General features: G+C 32.1%; 1 protein-coding gene across 1 annotated transcript; it reads left to right on the top strand.

Moving 5' to 3' along the window:
- The first annotated feature begins 7,623 nt into the window (after positions 1 to 7,623).
- Positions 7,624 to 14,861, top strand: LOC129894263 (gamma carbonic anhydrase-like 2, mitochondrial). The gene is made up of 2 exons (XM_055969870.1): positions 7,624 to 8,117; positions 14,322 to 14,861. The coding sequence occupies exons 1-2, from the start codon at positions 7,736 to 7,738 to the stop codon at positions 14,696 to 14,698; spliced, it is 759 nt and encodes a 252-aa protein (XP_055825845.1). The 5' UTR covers positions 7,624 to 7,735; the 3' UTR covers positions 14,699 to 14,861.
- Positions 14,862 to 18,771: the final 3,910 nt, after the last annotated feature.

Consider the following 18,771-nt stretch of genomic DNA (forward strand, 5'->3'; position numbering starts at 1 on the left):
CCATAAAGGTAAGCTGTAACTACATTCATTAGATATATTTCAAAATTTTTATGTACACTTAAACAAATGAGATATCTCATCACCGGTAGAACTTATTGAAAGTTCTTCATTCACTTGAGTTTCTGGTTCACTGATTTCTATAGGAATATCAGAATTACTCAAATCTTGACCTTCTTTAGGAGGTTCTTTTGTAGTATCATCTTTATTATTTCTCACGTTTCTCTTTCTAGGATTTTTATCCTTTGAACCTAATGGTCTACCACGTTACAGACGTGTTTGGGATTCAGAAGCTATGATACTAGTAGATGGTCCTTTTGAGACATCAATCCGGACAGACACATTCACTGCAGGGATATGTGACTTAGTTATCCGTTTCAAATCAGTAAATGCATCTGACATTTGATTTACTATTTTCTATAAGTAGATGATCTTCTGGACCTCCTGCTCTCATGTGCGGATACGTGGATCAAAATAAGATAATGATGAAACTTTTCACGCAATTTCTCTTTTCGGTTTCTTTTTCTCTCCCCCTAATTGTGGAAAAGTTATTTTATCAAACCGACAATCTGCAAATCATTCAGTAAATAAATCTCCTGTCAAGGGTTCAAGGTAGCGAATTATGAAGGGTGAGTCAAATCCAACATATATGCCTAACCTTCGTTGAGGATCCATCTTTGTACGTTGTGGTGGTGCTACAGGCACGTATACCACACAACCAAAAATTCGTTGATAGGTTATATTTAGCTCATGACCAAATACTAATTGTGACAAAAATTATTTATTATAATTTATCGGTCCGAGATGTACATGTGCTGCTGAATGTAAGATAGCATGACCCCAAACTAGCCTTAATTGGATAATCTGAGATTCGCGCCCTTAATCTTATTATTTGTACTAACAATTTCGCAAACGCCAAGTTGCGAGATGAAAAAAGGCACACATGAGACCATCTTGATGATGCATCTATTAGGACTATAAAATATCTAAACAATCCACTAGGTGGATGAATAGGTCCACATATATTTCCATGTATACGCTTTAAAAAAATAGGAGATTCAATGCCAACCTTCAGGGTTGATGGTGTGGCAATTAGTTTGCCTTGATAACAAGGAACACATGAAAATTCATCATTCGTAAGAATCTTCAGGTTATTTAACGGATGTCCAGTTGAATTTTCAAGAATTCGTCTCATCATTATTGATACATGATGACCTATTCGATCTTGCCATAGAACAATGGTATTTAGATCAGTAAACTTCTGATTTACGATCAAATGTGCTTTAACTGTACTAATTTCTACATAATATAGGCCAGACGACAAAGTTGATAATTTTTCTAAAATATATTTCTGGCCTGAGACACTCTTGGTTATATCAAGGTGTTCAATATTCATTTCATTTAGTGTCTCAACATGATATTCATTTCTACTGATATCTTTAAAACTTAACAAGTTTTTTGGTGATTTAAAAGAGAATAATGCATCTTCTATAACAATCTTTGTCCCATTAGGCAGAAATATAGTAGCTCTTCCGGAGCCTTCAATTATTTTTGAATTACCAGAAATTGTAGTAACATTTGCTTTTGATCTAAGCAAGTTAGAAAAATATTTTTCATCTTTAAAAATGACATGAGTTATTCCACTATCAATTAAACAAATATCCTCGTGATTGATTATTGATCCAAATAAAATTTGAGAATATCCATATTTTTTTAAAAAGAAATAAAGTAAACATTATAATTAAAACATGACTCATTATATAAATTTTATTTATTTACATGAATTAGACAAAAATACAAACATATTATTTAGTACAGACAAATAAAAAGGAAATTATTTAAATCTTATTAGGCTTATCAATATTAATATTTTCTTCTGAAAAATTAAAGAAATCAGCTACATCTAGATGCATAGGCTCAATATTATCTTAAGAGATAAAATTTGTCTCTAGATTATTTTCTGTCCTCTTCAAGGATGCCTAATATAGCTGAACCATACGTTTTGATGACCGGCAGGTCCATGACCAGTGCCCCATACCTCCACACCGATGACATATACTTTCTAAATTTTTCTTTGGTATAACTTCTTGCTTTTCACTCTTCTTTTTGTATTGCTGATCATTTCTCGGTGCTAGACGAGCATCATGATTATAATTTCTTCTTTGACCACGACCACGATTAGGACCATTACCTGATTCACTTCAGATAGTGGCAAAGAACCAACGGGCTGACTATCATGATTTTTCATTAACAGTTCGTTATGACGTTCAGCAATAAGAAGGTGAGAAAGTAATTCAAAATATTTTTTAAATCCCTTTTCGCGAAATTACTGCAGGAGCATATTCGGCGGTGGAAATATGAAGTATATTTTTTAAAATTTGTCTTGCTCAGTGAATTCTTCTCTGCATAAATTTAACTGTGCTATAATTTTAAATAAGACAAAATTATATTCAGTTATATTTTTAAAATTCATTAATCTCAAATTGAGCCAATCATGACGTGTCTGTGGAAGGATAACCAACTTCAAGTGGTCACATCTTTCTTTTAGATTCTTTCACAGTTTAAGGGGGTCTTTTAATGTGAGGTACTGTAATTTTAACACCCCATCAAAAATGATGGCGGAGAAATATCATGGCTTTGGCATGGTTTTGACTAGATGTCATATTGTCATCTTTGATGGTGTCTGCCAAACCCATCGATTTTAGGTGTATTTCGGCATCTAGTGCCCATGATAAGTAGTCTTTTCCAGATATATCAAGAGCAACAAATTTAGGTTTAGAGATATTAGACATTTTAAGAAAATAAAAATTTTACCCTTTTGTTACCTTTTTAAAATAGCTCAAAGTGATGGAAGTTCGTGCTGATAACGTGTTATAAAATAAACTAATTTAGCAAATTAATAACAAGAAGAGATAGTAAGAGAAAGAGAGCAAGGAGAGAGTTATTGCAGTATATGTAATTGTATAACTGCACAATATTAAAAATGGTAAGAAAATGACGGAAAGAAAAGCGATGCGCTGCGTCGATGGTAAAAAGTGAAGGACAAAGGGACACCGTCCATCGCTTATATTTTTTATTTTTTATTTTAAAAAGCGACGGACAGTGACTTTATGTCCGTCGCTTTTTTGGCGGATTTTTGCGCTAATTTTTTTTTAATTAATAATTAATTATTTAATATAAATGGCGACGCCGTCCGTCGCTTCCGATAAAAATAATTATTTTTAATTTAAAATAAGCGATGTAGTCATTCACTTATTTTTTAATTTTAATTTATAATATTTCTTTATAAAATTTTATTTTATTATTTATAATTTTTTAATTTTTTTTAAAAAATAGCAAAGGATGGTGTCACTTAGTCCGTCTCTGTTTTGGTCAAAAAAATTTAAATGGATCGACGGACTTTGCGACGCTGTCCGTCGCCGCCTACTAAATAGCTTCTCCTATTTTTTTTATTTTGTATACTGTCTTAACTCTCTCTCTCTCTTCGATCCCCTCCCCAAACCCCGACGCCCACCCCCACCGTAGCTCGCCGGCGTCTCCGTCGTCGTCATTCCTCCCTCTCTCTTCTCTTTTTCTCTCCTTGTTAAACTTAGTTAGGGATTTAGTTTTTTGTAAATTGAAAAAAAATTGAATTGTTAGTTAGTTTATTTCATTTATGTTGTTGAATATATGTTGTTAACATAGTTAACTTGTAACATTGATTGTGAATTAGTGAACAAAAAGTTATAGTTTTGATTTTAGGGTTTTACTTTGAATTGGGGTATTATGAATTATTTGTGAGATGGGTATTTTTGAGTTGAAATTGAAGTGTTTTTGAAGTTATAAAGTTATTAACATTGTTAGTTTGTATATTTAATTGTGAATTAGTGAATGAATTTTTTTGGGTTTTAGTTGAATTAGGTTTTTTGAATTAGATTATAAATTTGGGTATTTTTTAGTTTGAATTGAAGTGTTGTTGAAGTTAAAAGTAAGATTTAAGAAGTAATTATAGAAGTTAATTAGAAGTTAGAAACTTAGAACTTATTTAGAGCTTCTAATTACAACTTAGAATTTAATCATAACTTGTATTGAATTTAGAACTTTGAACTTGAGCTTTAGGCCTGATTTTTTTAGTTGAACTTAGATTTTTTTTTTTGGTGTAGCATTTACTTATTTGAACTTAGGTTGTGAACTTTAGAAATTGTGAATTATTTATATTTTTCATGAAGTTATTAACTTTGGTTTCTTGAATTGTGATTTTTAAGAATTAATTAAGCTTAAACTTTAGAAATGTTGAATTATTGTAGGATATATGAACTTTAAGTTGTGAACTTTCAACTTAAATTTTGAACTTGAAATTTAGAATTTTTTAAGTTGAATATTAGGATTTTTTAACTTGAACATAGATTTTAGAACTTGAATTTTAGGATTTTTGAAGTACTTAGGAATTTTTTTGGTTTGTATAAATTCTCAACTTTAGATACTTGAACTTTAATTATACTTGAAATTTGAAAGTTTGTACTTTAACTTAGAAAAAAACCAACTCAAACTTTAGAAACGTTGAACTTGAGAATTCTTGAATTTTTGAAGGATATGCATGTAAGCTTTAAGTTGTGAACTTTGAACTTGAATTTAAAACTTGAAATTTAGGATTTTTTTACTTGAACTTAGATTTTAGAACTTGAACATTAGGATTTTTTTAATTAAATAGTTATAAATTATTTTGGTTTGTATAGATTCTTAACTTTAGATACTTGAATTTAGGATACTTGAATTAATTAATTAAGGTTGAATATTTTTGTACAAAATTTTATGTGCAGGGGTATAATCTAATTAAATATTTCAATATTCGACGCCGCCAAGCCCACTGCCACCAACCCTTCTATCTCTACCCTAATTGAAAAAAGTTGAGGTATTTTTTCCTTTTAAATTTTAATTATTGTATATATTAGATTTTTTTATTCAATGTACAACACTTGCATTTTGCTTAGGGTTTGTTTGATTTCTTAGGATATGTTTGAGTTTTTAGAGTGTGTTTTAGTGATAAAGTATTAGTTTAGCATTACTGACAACATTAGTAGATCTTATTGATGATAAAATTGATTTTCTTGCAAGATCAATTTGTGACCATCCAGTGTTGACACTTAGGTATGATTTGGTTTACTTGTTGGAGTTAGTTTGTTCCTTAATTGTCCAAAAAAATCTAACTTGTACCTTAGAAATGTTGAATTATTGTAGGATAATATATTAACTTTGAGTTGTTAAATTTGAAAGACTTTAAAATATTATGACTTCATTCGTTTTGAGTGTTTAATTATGTTCGTTATGATGTATATTGTGTGTTTTGTTGGTTGGTTAGTTGTGTTGGATTGGATTGTATTGATTATTATTGAATTGCATTTTAATTGCAGGGGTTTCTACTGTTAAAAATATTACACGAAAAGCGACGGACAGGGTCCTTTAGTCCATTGCTTTTCTGAATTTTTTTTAAAATTTTTTTAGAAAAGCTACGGACAGGGACCCTATGTCCGTCACTTTTTTGGAAATTTTCAAGAACACCAAGAAAAAAAGCGACGGACAGGGACCCTTTGTTAGTCGCTTTTCTGGAAGAAAAATTTAAAAATAAAACGATGCAATCCGTCGTTTTTTATTTATATTTTTTTAAAAAAATTAATTTAGGAACAACGCAGTCCGTCGCTTTTTGCGATGCAGTCTATCTTTTTATTAAAAGCGTTGAGCAAAAAAGTGACGAAAGTAATTACGTCGCTTTTTCGTCGAGTTTGACCAAAAAACCGATACAATCGGTCACTTTTTGTGTGGTTTTTTGATAGTTTTTTAGTAGTGACAATGACTATTTATAGCCACCACAAATAAAGGAGTACTAACAAGTTGGGGGACCTTTTGGCGGAGGAAAAGTAAAAAGAAAAAGGAAAAAGAAAAATGAGAGGAATAGTGGATGTGACATCCACTACACTATGTCCAACATGCATGTGTTTATATATGCATTGTCTATATATGGAATATTGTATAGTTTGGCTTTGAGGTATATTGCAATTTTTTTGTTGTTGTTGATATTTTCCATTTTCTTTTAACTTTTTACCATTATATTGAGGGATTGGAAAGGAAAATTGAGGAAAGCGTGTAATAGACATTAAACTCACACTTATTTATCAAAAAAAAGACTTTGAACTCACACTGTATATTGTATAAGATATTTTCAATAATACCAATAAATTAAAAGATAACAAATTTTAGATAAAATAAATAAATTAAGCTATAAATAGACAGTGAACTAAATCAATAAATAAAATTATTATTCAATCTTTTTAAAAGTTCACATAAGCTAAGATAGATTATGTAAATACAAGAACGCAACAAATTAGATTTCAAACACCCGATTTAATTTAATTTTATTGGACTAATAAACCCTCAAGTTGAGTGGTGTATAGATGATAAGGAGACACTGGCAAGTGAAATCAAAATTGATGCCAAATTGATAGTTGGTATCTTGGTACGACGTTATATTCAACAAAGTTGTCATATTGAATTACTCACAAATCATATCAAATCGTCATAATTATGAAATTATAAATAAAAAAGTATCTGGCACTCAAGTTATAATAAACATGTACGATTCATACTATATCCAACCTACTTCTAATGTTCAATTCCTTACATATCATGTAGGATTGTCATGATTTCATTACATTTATAAACAAAAGCGAGGAAAATACATTTTAGATTGGTAACATGCAAGTCATGATTAAACATATGCATGTATATATTCAGATCACCAATTTTGTTGAATAACTTATAGATCATACCAAATTCTCGTAATTTAAATTGTTCACTCAGGGTTTATTTATTTAAATATATATTTTTTCTTTGTCCTTTATTTATTCCATTTCACTTATGACACTTCTCTCATTAAGCTATTAGATATTTATATTTCACTCATGATAACTCTTTATATAATTTTAAAGCTACAAAGAGGAGAAAATACATTTTTGAACTATATCATACAAATTATGTCAAATCGGTATAACTTCAAACTATATTCGACCAAGCTATCTTATTGGACAAATCACAAACATACTAGATCGTTATGATTTCAACCTTTTATTTATATTATGGTACCTCATCTAAATTTATTTCACTTGTTTATTACCTTCATGCACCTTTCCTTTATTTACTTCATTTAATTGTTGATACCCTTCTCCTTTGTCTAATTCATTTAACTCATGATATCCTATCTTTAGGATTATGGTATATAACTCATGTTAAATCGGTATGACTTTATGTTATATTCAATCTTACTGTTTTGTTGAATAATTCACGCAACATACCAATTTTTCATGATTTCTAAGCTATGACATGAAATCTATGCTAAACAAGTATGATTTCAAGCTATATTTAATCTAGCGGCATGAACGAATATCAAAAGACAAGAAATGGAATTTATTGATAATTAAGGGTCAAAAGTGCTATTATATCTAAAATAAAGGTATATATACTGTAATTTTGAAATGTGTAAGGCGCTCAAACAGCTATCACAAACTTATAGGTGCTTAAATGGATATATTTCTTCTTTCCGGACTCCAATTTCTGTTTGACGCTTTTCCTCAAACACCCCTAGAAGAAAACGAAAAATACTTCCAAGTCCACGACCGTATTGAATCATTTCATTTCACCTCCATTTTGCGAGGTCGCAAAAATCCCTCTCTCTATTTCACGCACAGAAGCCTCTCCAAAATCTGCAATGGCGACAGTAGGTAGATTATCGAGAAGAGTCATAGCAACATCTCTCTCCGGTCACCTCCGCCACCACCAGAATCACAATCTCATCCGCCGCTCGCTGGCGACAGAAGCTCAGGCGGCAGTAAATGAATCGCCGGATCGAGTGAAGTGGGACTACAGAGGGCAGAGGAAGATCATTCCACTAGGTCAGTGGGCCCCGAAAGTCGCCGTAGATGCCTACGTGGCGCCGAATGTTGTCCTTGCTGGTCAGGTGACTGTCTATGACGGCGCGTCTGTTTGGAACGGCGCTGTCCTTCGAGGAGATCTCAATAAGATTACAGTAGGGTTCTGCTCTAGCATTCAGGAAAAATGTGTCGTTCACGCTGCTTGGTCTTCTCCTACGGGTGATTAGTTCTTTTTCCTCGCTTGACTTTAGTACATTTATGCTGTTTGTTGAGATTTTGAGTATATTTCATCACAATGAGCTCATTGTGCACTGTCAGTTTAGGTGATTTAAATGATGTTTTGATTCCAATTTATTTATAATTTTGTTTGTCAAGGGAATTTAGGCAATTCATTAGTCAGGTGAATCAGTTGGATATTGATAGGTGGGATTACATAACTTGTGAATCAACCGGGTGGTATGTAAAGGTGCTTTGACTATGTTGCTGAGAACAAAATTGTATTTAGAAGGTTATGGAACTTAGTGAAGATTGTTGCCTTTGAGTCTAAAAGATGTTTAATGTTCCAAAGTCAAATGACTACATGAACTCAAGGAATCTGGAAATCTTGTTGAATGTTCACTGACTAGAACCTTACAATTAACACAATATATTTCTGTTGGATGCTTTTAAACACGTAGAAAGCTTGTAAGTCAAGTGAACCATTGAATCATAGTTTACATAATTGGTTCAATTAGGGATAGTTCCTTCTGGGGCATCTCATAAAATTGAAACGAATTGGTTCAATTAGGGACAAGTTTTGAATTGTTATTATCTATCTTGTCTTTTTCATAAAAGAGGGGCACTTATGTGAAGTAAAAATGACGAGAAAACACAACACAAATGGAATTTTTAATGTATAAAAAACATAGTGTAGACCCCAGGGTATGCTAACTGAAGCAGGACAACATAAGCCCCTATACTCACTGTTTTAAAGTGGATCTGAAAAGTTTCAAGGTTTGGGGCTTTAAGTAAGGAACGAGAAGCAAAATGCACATGTTATATAAGCATAATTCTCTCAATGTATTGCCAATAAAAGTACGTATCTAACGTATTTTTACCTTAAAAGAATTGGTTTAATTATCTTGTCAAGTCCCAGTTGTCTGCTCAAGACTTTCTATATAAGGGATTTGTAAAATTTGTGAAGGGCAGATGAAAACTTTAGAAAGAACTCTGAATAGATTCTGGCCTAAGAGTTTTGGAAGTCAATGGTTAATTCCACACAGGTTTTAGGCTGGTACCTATAATAACATGCGGCCTGAAACATTGCACAAACCTTTCATTTCAGGACTTTGTCTAACAGCTATGTTTCATCCTCAAGCATATAGATTTGCCCATTGATAAACATACTTTATATTCTGTGAAAAATAAATACATCTTCATATTTCCGTATGTATTTAATCCTTCCATGGCATTTATCTCTTCAAAATGAATCCATTACACTCTAAAAAGAAAAAAAAATCAAGCAATTGCTATCTCTAGTTCAAATCGCAGTGGAGACAAAAACACTTCATGATTTCTTCCATCTACCTGTGCTGTTACCTATGCAACTATGCTAGTGGGAGGTAGCAAATATTCGTTGGAATAGTCGAGGTGTGCGCAAGTTGGCTTGGACACTACCTTCATAAAAAATATAAAATATTAATCAATCAATTGCATCTCAAGTCCAAAATTTTGGGGTTGGCTGTAGCGTGTATGAATTTTCACCTCCATTCTGTTCTCGGGGTAGTTTCATTCCTATGCTAGTAATTTTTTTTATCCTTCAACGTAATTTAGGATTCTCCAAAATTAGGTTTTTTGTAAATCTCACACTTGTCTTTATGTTGATGTATAATTGTGTAACCAGACTAAAATGACTGATGACAAATACTAAACCTAATGTGGATATGATGACAATAAATAACCTTTTTTTTAACAATGACTAACTAATTTTTAATGTTGTCTAGTCAGTCAAAAATATAAAGAAAAGTAATTCTCAAGCATATAATTATGAAGAAAACAAGTAATAGGAAAGTTGAGAAGATGGTGGATAAAGACTTTGAGCAATTCCTTGGGGAAGGAAATGGGGATATGGTGAGTTGTAGAGGGAAGCAAAGGAGGGTCTTAGGTAGAAGGAAGAAGTATGAGGTAAAGTGGGTCCTTCTTCTCTTTGTTAGAAGGAAAAGTATTAAGGAGTTATAACATCTAGGGACGTCTTACTCATTACCAATGTTTTAGACGGCGAAAGGCGACAAGGGTCTGCCTCGCCGCCGCTCGCTTTTTTGAAGTGCAGCGCCAATTAATACCAAAAAATTAAAATATATGCATATATAAATAATCATAATCTCAATAGCAATAACATATTAACAAATATTTCAATTCAAAACTGAAAATAGATAGTACATACTAAAAGTTTAGAACTTGAATGAGAAAAAAAAAGAACAAAAGTCAAAACAATGAGCAAAAAAGAGGGAGAAGTAACACTGAAGTCTGAAGAAGAAGAAAGAAAAAGAAACAGAGGAAGATCTGAAGAAGAAATTAGAAGAAAAGAAGAAATACATATAAGTTGGACTTTGGAGTCGCCGGAAAAGTCTGCCTGGTCAACGGAAAAAGAACAAAAGTCAAAACAATGAGCAAAAAAGAGGGAGAAGTAACACTGAAGTCTGAAGAAGAAGAAAGAAAAAGAAACAGAGGAAGATCTGAAGAAGAAATTAGAAGAAAAGAAGAAATACATATAAGTTGGACTTTGGAGTCGCCGGAAAAGTCTGCCTGGTCAACGGATAAGTCTAGTTGAGTCAACTGATTGGAGTCTCAGTTGCAATCTAAGAGTGCAACTATGCAAATTTGGCGGAAAAAACCCTAAAATTACCTTTTAAGTTTTAAACCCTAAATTGGTCACCTTTTTTAAAGAAAATACAAAAGGCGACGCCTTTGTCGCCTCTCGCCTTTGTCGCCATGGCGTCACCTTTTTGAAGATCGCCTCACCACAAAACTAATAGGTGATGAAGGGTTGCCTCGCCTCGCCTCTTGCCATTGGCGATGAGGCAATGGCCTTTCACAACACTGCTCATTACATAGGTGAAGATGATTGTTTTCCTAATTTTTAGTAGTGATAGTTGTTTTTCTAATTTTAAAAACATAAAAGAAGAAGAATCTGAGTTTTAGCAATAGCATTCATTTATTGTGTTATGGGTGGGACTGTGGGATGCTGTATTCTCAGAAGGGGTACCTTAATTTTTTTGAGAAAGAATTTGTCTTTTTCTTTTTGAGAAAGACGTGGGTAACATAACATACACAGGTATGCCTCTCATATTCATGTTTTATGCTGCTGGTTTAGATGTCTAGGAATGATTAACCACAAAAATCTTGACCCTACTGCATAGTTCATCCTACTATAGAATAAGACTGAAGAAAATGACTGCTGCCTCTCCGTGTAACTTTGAAATGACGAAATTATATTTTCTGTTAGCAACCTAAATAAGTCGATATGAAATGATGTAATAATGAAGTTCGTACTTCGGTCTGCCCCTTCAAGTAGATCCAAGTTCCTGCGGTTATAATCTGCTTTTGCTGATTATATTCTTATACAACTGCTCTGTTGCTTAAAATATAAAACCATTTTCCTTCTCAGAAAAAAATTTGAAACCATTCCAGTGGTCACATTCTAAATGTTTTCTGGTTTAACATTAATTTAACACTCTAAAGTACTAATTTTTTGCCCAGTAAATAAACAAAAGAGGTTATAGATTTGCTGCAATGATGGATGAAAATATATAGGGAGAGGAAAATGATATTCAGTGACCTAGAGAATCCCTATGATTAAAGTGTCAAGAAAATCCCTTTACTAGGTACTGGAGAAGAAAGGAATTCATATCAAATATGTAAATGCCATAAGTGATATGTACGATACAGTTGTCACCAGTGTGAGATCTTGGAGAGGAGGAGTTGTAGAGGAGTTTTCCATGGTAGTTTGTGAGCCTGTTTTATACTATGACTTTGTGTCTTGAGCTTATACTTGCTTAGGGCCGTAGGCTCATTATGGATGAACTAACTGATAGTACACACTATACTGTATGGTGCATAGTATTTTGCTGATGCCATATGTTAATGGAAGAAAATAGTAGGAGAGTCAATCAAAAGCTTGAACTATTGTTGAAGCACTCTTAAGATTAAGAATTTTAAGATGCGTGATAAAAAATAATGAATATACAAAAAGTGCAGCCCGTATAAGAAGAATGGAGGTAAAGTGAGATTAGAAAAGACCGTGATGCCTAAATATAGACAATTGAAATATCTAGACTTATAAGGGCCAGTTGGACGATTTGAAATCATTGATTTGAAGTTGAAATTTTGTTTGGACATGCAATTTGGATTTCTAGAGTTGTATTTATTTTCATTAACATAAAAACCCCACTATTTGTGAAAACTATCAAAATTTCTCCAACTCTTATACAATCTTGCCAAATGAGCAAACCATAATTCATAAACAAGGTATCAGAATTTCCTAAGGCTCCGCATTAATAAATCACATATTTCCATGTTCCTTTTATAAATAAATGTTGTGATTACATGCTATTACAAGCTTTCAAATACATATAATTTTACAAAGACTCACTGGTCCAAAAATCAACAATAGCAGTAACTAGCTATTCATTAATATAATCCTTCCACGTGGTACGAACAATCTACTTACGTCTAGGTGTGTCCTTTTTTACAAAATTTAAAATGAGGGTCTTTGTTTACAAAAACATAAACTTATGTGTCAAGTTTTACATTTAAAATAAATTGAGATCACTATTTGGAATTTGAATTCCTATTTTTTGGATTTGAAATTGAAATTGTAGTTTTGTGCAGATTTCATAAACAAACGTTGATTTCAAAACATAACTCGAAATTGAGGTCCCAAATCCTATGATCAAACACCTACTTAATATTCTAGAACAATGACATGATAGAGGAAGATGCAACATAATGAAAATAGGATGATAAAAATGAACAAGTGTCAAGAGTGCTATGTGATAGAAAGATATCTGCAGGGTGAAACATGATTTGACTATTTGAGTGTTGTGCATCTAAGGACCTGTATATCTTGAAGATACATGTTTTTTTCAATTGTTATATCTACAAGATGAATGTTGTTGTTCTTGTAAAAATGCAAATGTTTGATAGAATATTAGATAGAATTAGAAATGACTACATCCGATAGAAGGTCTGAGTAGCATACACCTAATAAATTGAGAGATTGACGACTGAGATGGTTTAGCCATGTTCGAATTAGACTTCCAAATGGATAGGTCTATAGGTGTGACACTATGATGGTTGAGCGAGTTAAGGAAAAATCTGATAGATCTAAAATTATGTGGAAGGAAAATGTACTAAAAGACTTACAATCTTCCAAATTCCATTTGCCTCCGATTTGCTTTGAACTAATATTGTTATGGTGTTTTTCTTTATAAAAAAGATATTTGACCATCAAGGAACATGCCTTTCCTTTTTAGTTTCTATTGTAGAGATCTCTTTTAAAATCTCCGCTTGGATTGGGTTACATCACAAGTTTCTTCTGCTAACAGTAAGGAAATATTATCAACAATATAGATTTATTTGTTCAGAACTTTTTATTTCAAATATGTGGTTCTCTGACAAACTGTAATCCTATTGATCAATTGGTGAAGTTGCACGTTCATGGAAATCTAAAATTCATATCAGTTAATTTATGTTTATTGAACAGTTTGGGATTACAAAAGCCTATACATGTGAATGTGAGGTAATTCGTTTTAGGTGCAAAATGATTTTTATGTTCGCACCTTTTGCTGCAGGTTATCTTTTTTGTTGCCTCCTTCCAAGCCTTGTGTTAGTGTGGCTCATTTATGGACTGTCTGTAGTAATTCCCCAGGTTGCCCAAACAAAGGCTTTTGGAGAACTTGTGTCATCCAAATGCTAGATGAGATCTTTTAAGAATTCGATAACACATGCATGAATGTTAAAGAAAGTAATTACAATCCTGCAGTTGTCTGCTCCTGCAACAACCTTTACTTTTTTCTTTTCAAATGTGATAAAGATCGTCTTTTCTTTCTTTCTTTCCTAAGACATATCTTCATAGTAAAGAGCAGGACATGTTTCAGCATTGATGAATTGTTTACCATCTCCATCTGAAATCTTTTAAGAGTTGATATTTGTGGTTATCTGTAGTTGCAAATCCTTTATTTCACTTGGAAACTGCATTTTCAGGTGACCGGACCTCTATCAGTCTTATCCTTAAGTAGGTTAATTTCTTTCCTTGTCCAACTAAGTTTTCCAGCTAAGCAGAATGATATTGTCTATATCTATGTGTTCCTAACCAGATGAAGCTGCAGTTTCTTTGGAAACTACTAGTATGTGACACTTGAACTTTTGCCGTTCCTTTAACAGGGCTGCCAGCAGAAACATTAGTGGACAGGTATGTTACGGTTGGTGCATACTGTCTGTTGCGATCCTGCACAATTGAGCCAGAATGCATTATTGGCCAGCATTCTATCCTTATGGAAGGTTCATTGGTTGAGACGAACTCTATCCTTGAGGCTGGGTCGGTGCTCCCACCTGGGAGGAGGATTCCAAGTGGTGAACTCTGGGCTGGGAATCCCGCAAGATTTGTCAGGACCTTGACCCATGAAGAGATAAAAGAGATACCTAAGCTTTCTACTGCAATAAATGATCTGGCCAATGCTCACCACTCAGAATTTCTGCCTTACTCCACCGTATATTTGGAAGTTGAGAAGCTTAAGAAGTCGTTTGGAATTTCAATCTAGAATTTTTGTTGTTTGATTGTACTTGTTTGTTAGGAGGTTTTCTCCGGAGAAAATAAGAAAATTGCAACACTCTTTTATGTGAAACTTGAGAGTGTCTTGTTTTTCATGTGATTGTACAATCCTACAAGTGACTGTTTGTTCTCTGTCAAGGATTTTCTTCCGACTCTACGTCTTTGGACATCAACACATGTTATGATTTCCAGAAGCTTTGAATATGCTTCGAGATTTCTTGTACCAAATTAGATGAAGAGCTGTAGGTAAATGCATCATTGTGTAAAGACCTCTGTTAAAGCATCTGAACTTGTGGTTTTGCTTGAAAATATAATAAGTTCAATCCGTTGATTGTTCTCCAAAATTTGGACGGGAATTCCAAATGTAGTATGATAGTCCATACAAGTCAAACAACACACCTAAATCACCTCAACCATTCACTATTTTTTTTAACTTACCTAAACTATCACTCCTTTTGTATTAAAACATACTTTGATGTTGTGTTGGCCAAATATTACTCCCACTCGATAACAGGCATGTGTAGGCCAATTTTCAGTATTGAGGTGTGTTTCAATACAAAGGGAGTGATTATTTCGGTAGGTGTTTGAGATATGAAATTCGCAAAAAAAATAATAGCTTAGATGTGTTTTTGATTATTAATTCTCAAATAATTAAGTGACCATCCTGTGGAAGCCGTCAGAGGCAATGTTCCTTATTTTCCAAGATGAAGACCACCGAAAAAAACTCTTGTGAAGGTACAAGGGTCAAATAACATCTTTTCCAAGTAGTTTCTTTGGGCCACATTATGTGAGTGCTTCACATAAAGGGACAAAAGAATTGGTTGAGCATATTTATTCCTTCTATTTTTTGTTTAATAGGTTAGGGAATCTTTAGTTTCTATATGTCTTTATAGCCCATATAATCAACCAATCAGAAAAAGAAAAAAAAAGCCTTCAATAATTGTATATAGAACAGGCAGGCTGTCCACTAGATATTCTGGCAGGCCGTACGAACTAATAATAGTGAAGCAATTTAGAAACAATTTGCAAACATATTTCTTTTTGGTTTGTTACGTCGAATATAAATCATTACTAGTACATTAATATCTTTATCAGTCTTTGTGTATCGAAAATAATATCAATCTCACTTTTAAAATAACGATAAGATTTATGTACTCTCTATTTTTCCTAAACTCCACTTTGTGAGACTATATTGAGTACGTTGTTGCTAATATCGCCACAATCAATAAAGTATAACCAAATAACCAATGAAAGACTACATATTCACTGAGATCTTTGTTTGATAATCTTAAAAGACTACATTTTCAACAGCATGCCACAAATGTTGGTGACTGATAATTAAGTTCAATTTTATACTACAATAAGGCAATTGAAAAAGTCCATAGATAGATAAGGCTAAAGTATTAGAGAGAATATGCAATAGACTATTTGACAAATTAAAATAATTATTACTTGGGGATCATCTAATTAATGCCATTAAATAAGCACCGCGTGTGGGTTTAAATAAAAATGTCAGAGATTTGTAAGCTAATTATTCTTCTACCTGGATGGTTCCTTTGGGTAAAATTTAACCTATATAAAAGAGATTAATGATATTTAGGAGTATGATAATACTCTCTCTAGTCCATTTTACTTGTCATGTTTTTCTTTTACACGTTTTTTAAGAAAATATCAACTGAAATATTAATTTGACTAAATTATCTTTATTTTTTTAATGACAAAAAAAACCCGCAATCGCTATCCTTTGAGTGCGGATAAGATAAAACTCTCACTTCTATGAAATACCTCGCAAACCATCTTGGACAAGCCCGGTGAAACGAGCTCGACCCAGAATCCCCTTGCTTTCGCTGGCCAAAGATTTCGAACTTGAGACCTCCAACATAAAAGTCTCAAGAACAGACCATTGGACCACCCCGAAGGTAAATTATCTATATTTAATCAATTTTCTTAATTTATTATTACTCTTTTTTTTACAATCTTAAGAAAACTTTTATTAGAGGAGTATTTTACTAAATAAAAACTTTTTAAAAAGTTGTATCAAGTTAATATAAGCCAAGTAAAATAAAACGAATGGAGTAATTAAGCAAAATATACAATCAATTGTAATGACAAATTGATGACGGAGTACTGACAAGTAGGAAAAAGTACATTAGTTTTAAAAATGAAAAAGTTAGGTTAGGTTAACAATAAGTTGACAAATGATTAGAAAGCAATCTTTGGCAATGCAAAAAGAAATATAATTGAAGGGGACCTTTTTTTTGTGACATATTAGGTGTTAATCATCAACCACCACTACGTATATAGTGAAAAGCCCATTTGGCTTAATATATATTTTTCTATCTATATAAACTCCAATACTATTAATATTTCTTTCTTATTAATAATTTGTTCTTCCCTTTTCTCCTCTCTAAAAATTAGGGTTAGGTTTCCATCATCATGCCGGCAATTATAATTAGGAATATTGCAAAAACAAGTTCTTAGTTATTGATGATCTACAAATTTTGAATTGAAGTGGAAAGGTAAATTAAAAGTTGTTTTTTTTCACTTTGTAGTTATAATATAGTATATATAAAGTAATGATGTTGGAATGGCTCAATCAAATCAAATTCCCCAAAATATTTGGGTCATTTAATTTGATTGAGCCGTGCCAATATCATCTTATTTATATTTGTCCATCCTATTTTTTAGAGTTAATTTTTTGTATGGTCACTCAATTGATAACTATTATCTCAAAAATTGTTAAGAATGAAATTGGAATCAAGAAAGAAAACTGTCTATCTAAGATAATACTAGTTATTAGTCGAGTATCATGTGAGAAATCAATCCTCCTTTTTGATATGTTTATTCTCCTTTTTTTATTCATTTCTATTGACAAAAGTGGTGACACTTGTTTTTGATTCTCTTCATCAAGTAAAAAGATGATATACGTTTTGTTGATATATTTTGATTATATATAAAGATTTGAAAGGTGTCGATGAGTTTTCACTAGTTTGATATTCATCTATAGATGAAACCTCCCAATATAGAACACGTTATTATCATTTGCGTTAACACAATTATTGAGATTTTATTGATTATTATAATAGTAAACCATAAGAAGACTTTGAGATATATGAAATTTGTAGATGAAAAGTAACATGAAATATGAGAGAAAATTGTTCTTGTACCATACTTATATTTTTTTCCTTTTTAAGAAACTACATATGATGGAACAATACTTGTAATTGGATAACCATTTTATGTCCAGACTCTAGCTAGTGAAGGTAAATGTATAAATTAACATTTGTTTGTAGTCTTGACGAGCTAACTGAATCTCCTTTGTTAGAAAATTGTATTATCTATGTTGATAGAAGATTATTTTTTTTATGTATATTGTTAAATCCACATTATACACAAAAAAAAAAATTCGTTGTTAAAATTTCTAACTTCGCTACATGTTTGGTAAACACAACCATTCCATGTTGTCGCACACAAATTGTTTATGATAGCCTGAAACTCTAAACATATTGGAGTTATATTTGTTAGCAACTTTTATTTTTAATCAATTACAAATTATATATTTTATAAAAACATAATGAGAAAACTTTATCAATGATGTTTCAATCAAATATGGCTTTTGGGTTTAGTGCTCCACAATAACACGATCCATCGTGTTATTAATTGTAATTATAGTAATTATTAGAGTAAATCCCACTTTACCTCCTAAAATTTGAGGGTTGAGAAAGGTTACCCCCTTCACATATATTGTATTGAATAAATGAGAACGATAATCCCTTTATGCAATATTTTTCGGTGAGAATTTTTTTTTTTGTGAAAAAAAAATTGTTTTTATTTTTTATTTTTTTTCTAGAATTAAAATACAAAATATACAACTCTTTCGTTGAAAATAATGTAATTCTTTTAGGATATATAGCTACTTGAAATAATCTGTTAAATGTTAATACATTTCAAGCTATACTCCTACACCTTTTTGAGGTCCCTCCAAGAAACTAAAGCACTTCAAGACATTGCAACTGTTTCTCTATGAGTGTTTGCGGAAAATCGAATCAAATCAAAAATCGA

The sequence above is a fragment of the Solanum dulcamara genome, chromosome 7 (genome assembly GCF_947179165.1).
Source record: "Solanum dulcamara chromosome 7, daSolDulc1.2, whole genome shotgun sequence".
Classification (NCBI taxonomy): domain Eukaryota; kingdom Viridiplantae; phylum Streptophyta; class Magnoliopsida; order Solanales; family Solanaceae; genus Solanum; species Solanum dulcamara.

Coding starts and splice junctions, on each gene's coding strand:
- LOC129894263 (XM_055969870.1), top strand. CDS start 7,736: ATGGCGACAGTAGGTAGATTATCGAGAAGAGTCATAGCAACATCTCTC. Junction 8,118..14,321: donor TGCTTGGTCTTCTCCTACGG/GTGATTAGTTCT, acceptor TTCCTTTAACAG/GGCTGCCAGCAGAAACATTA.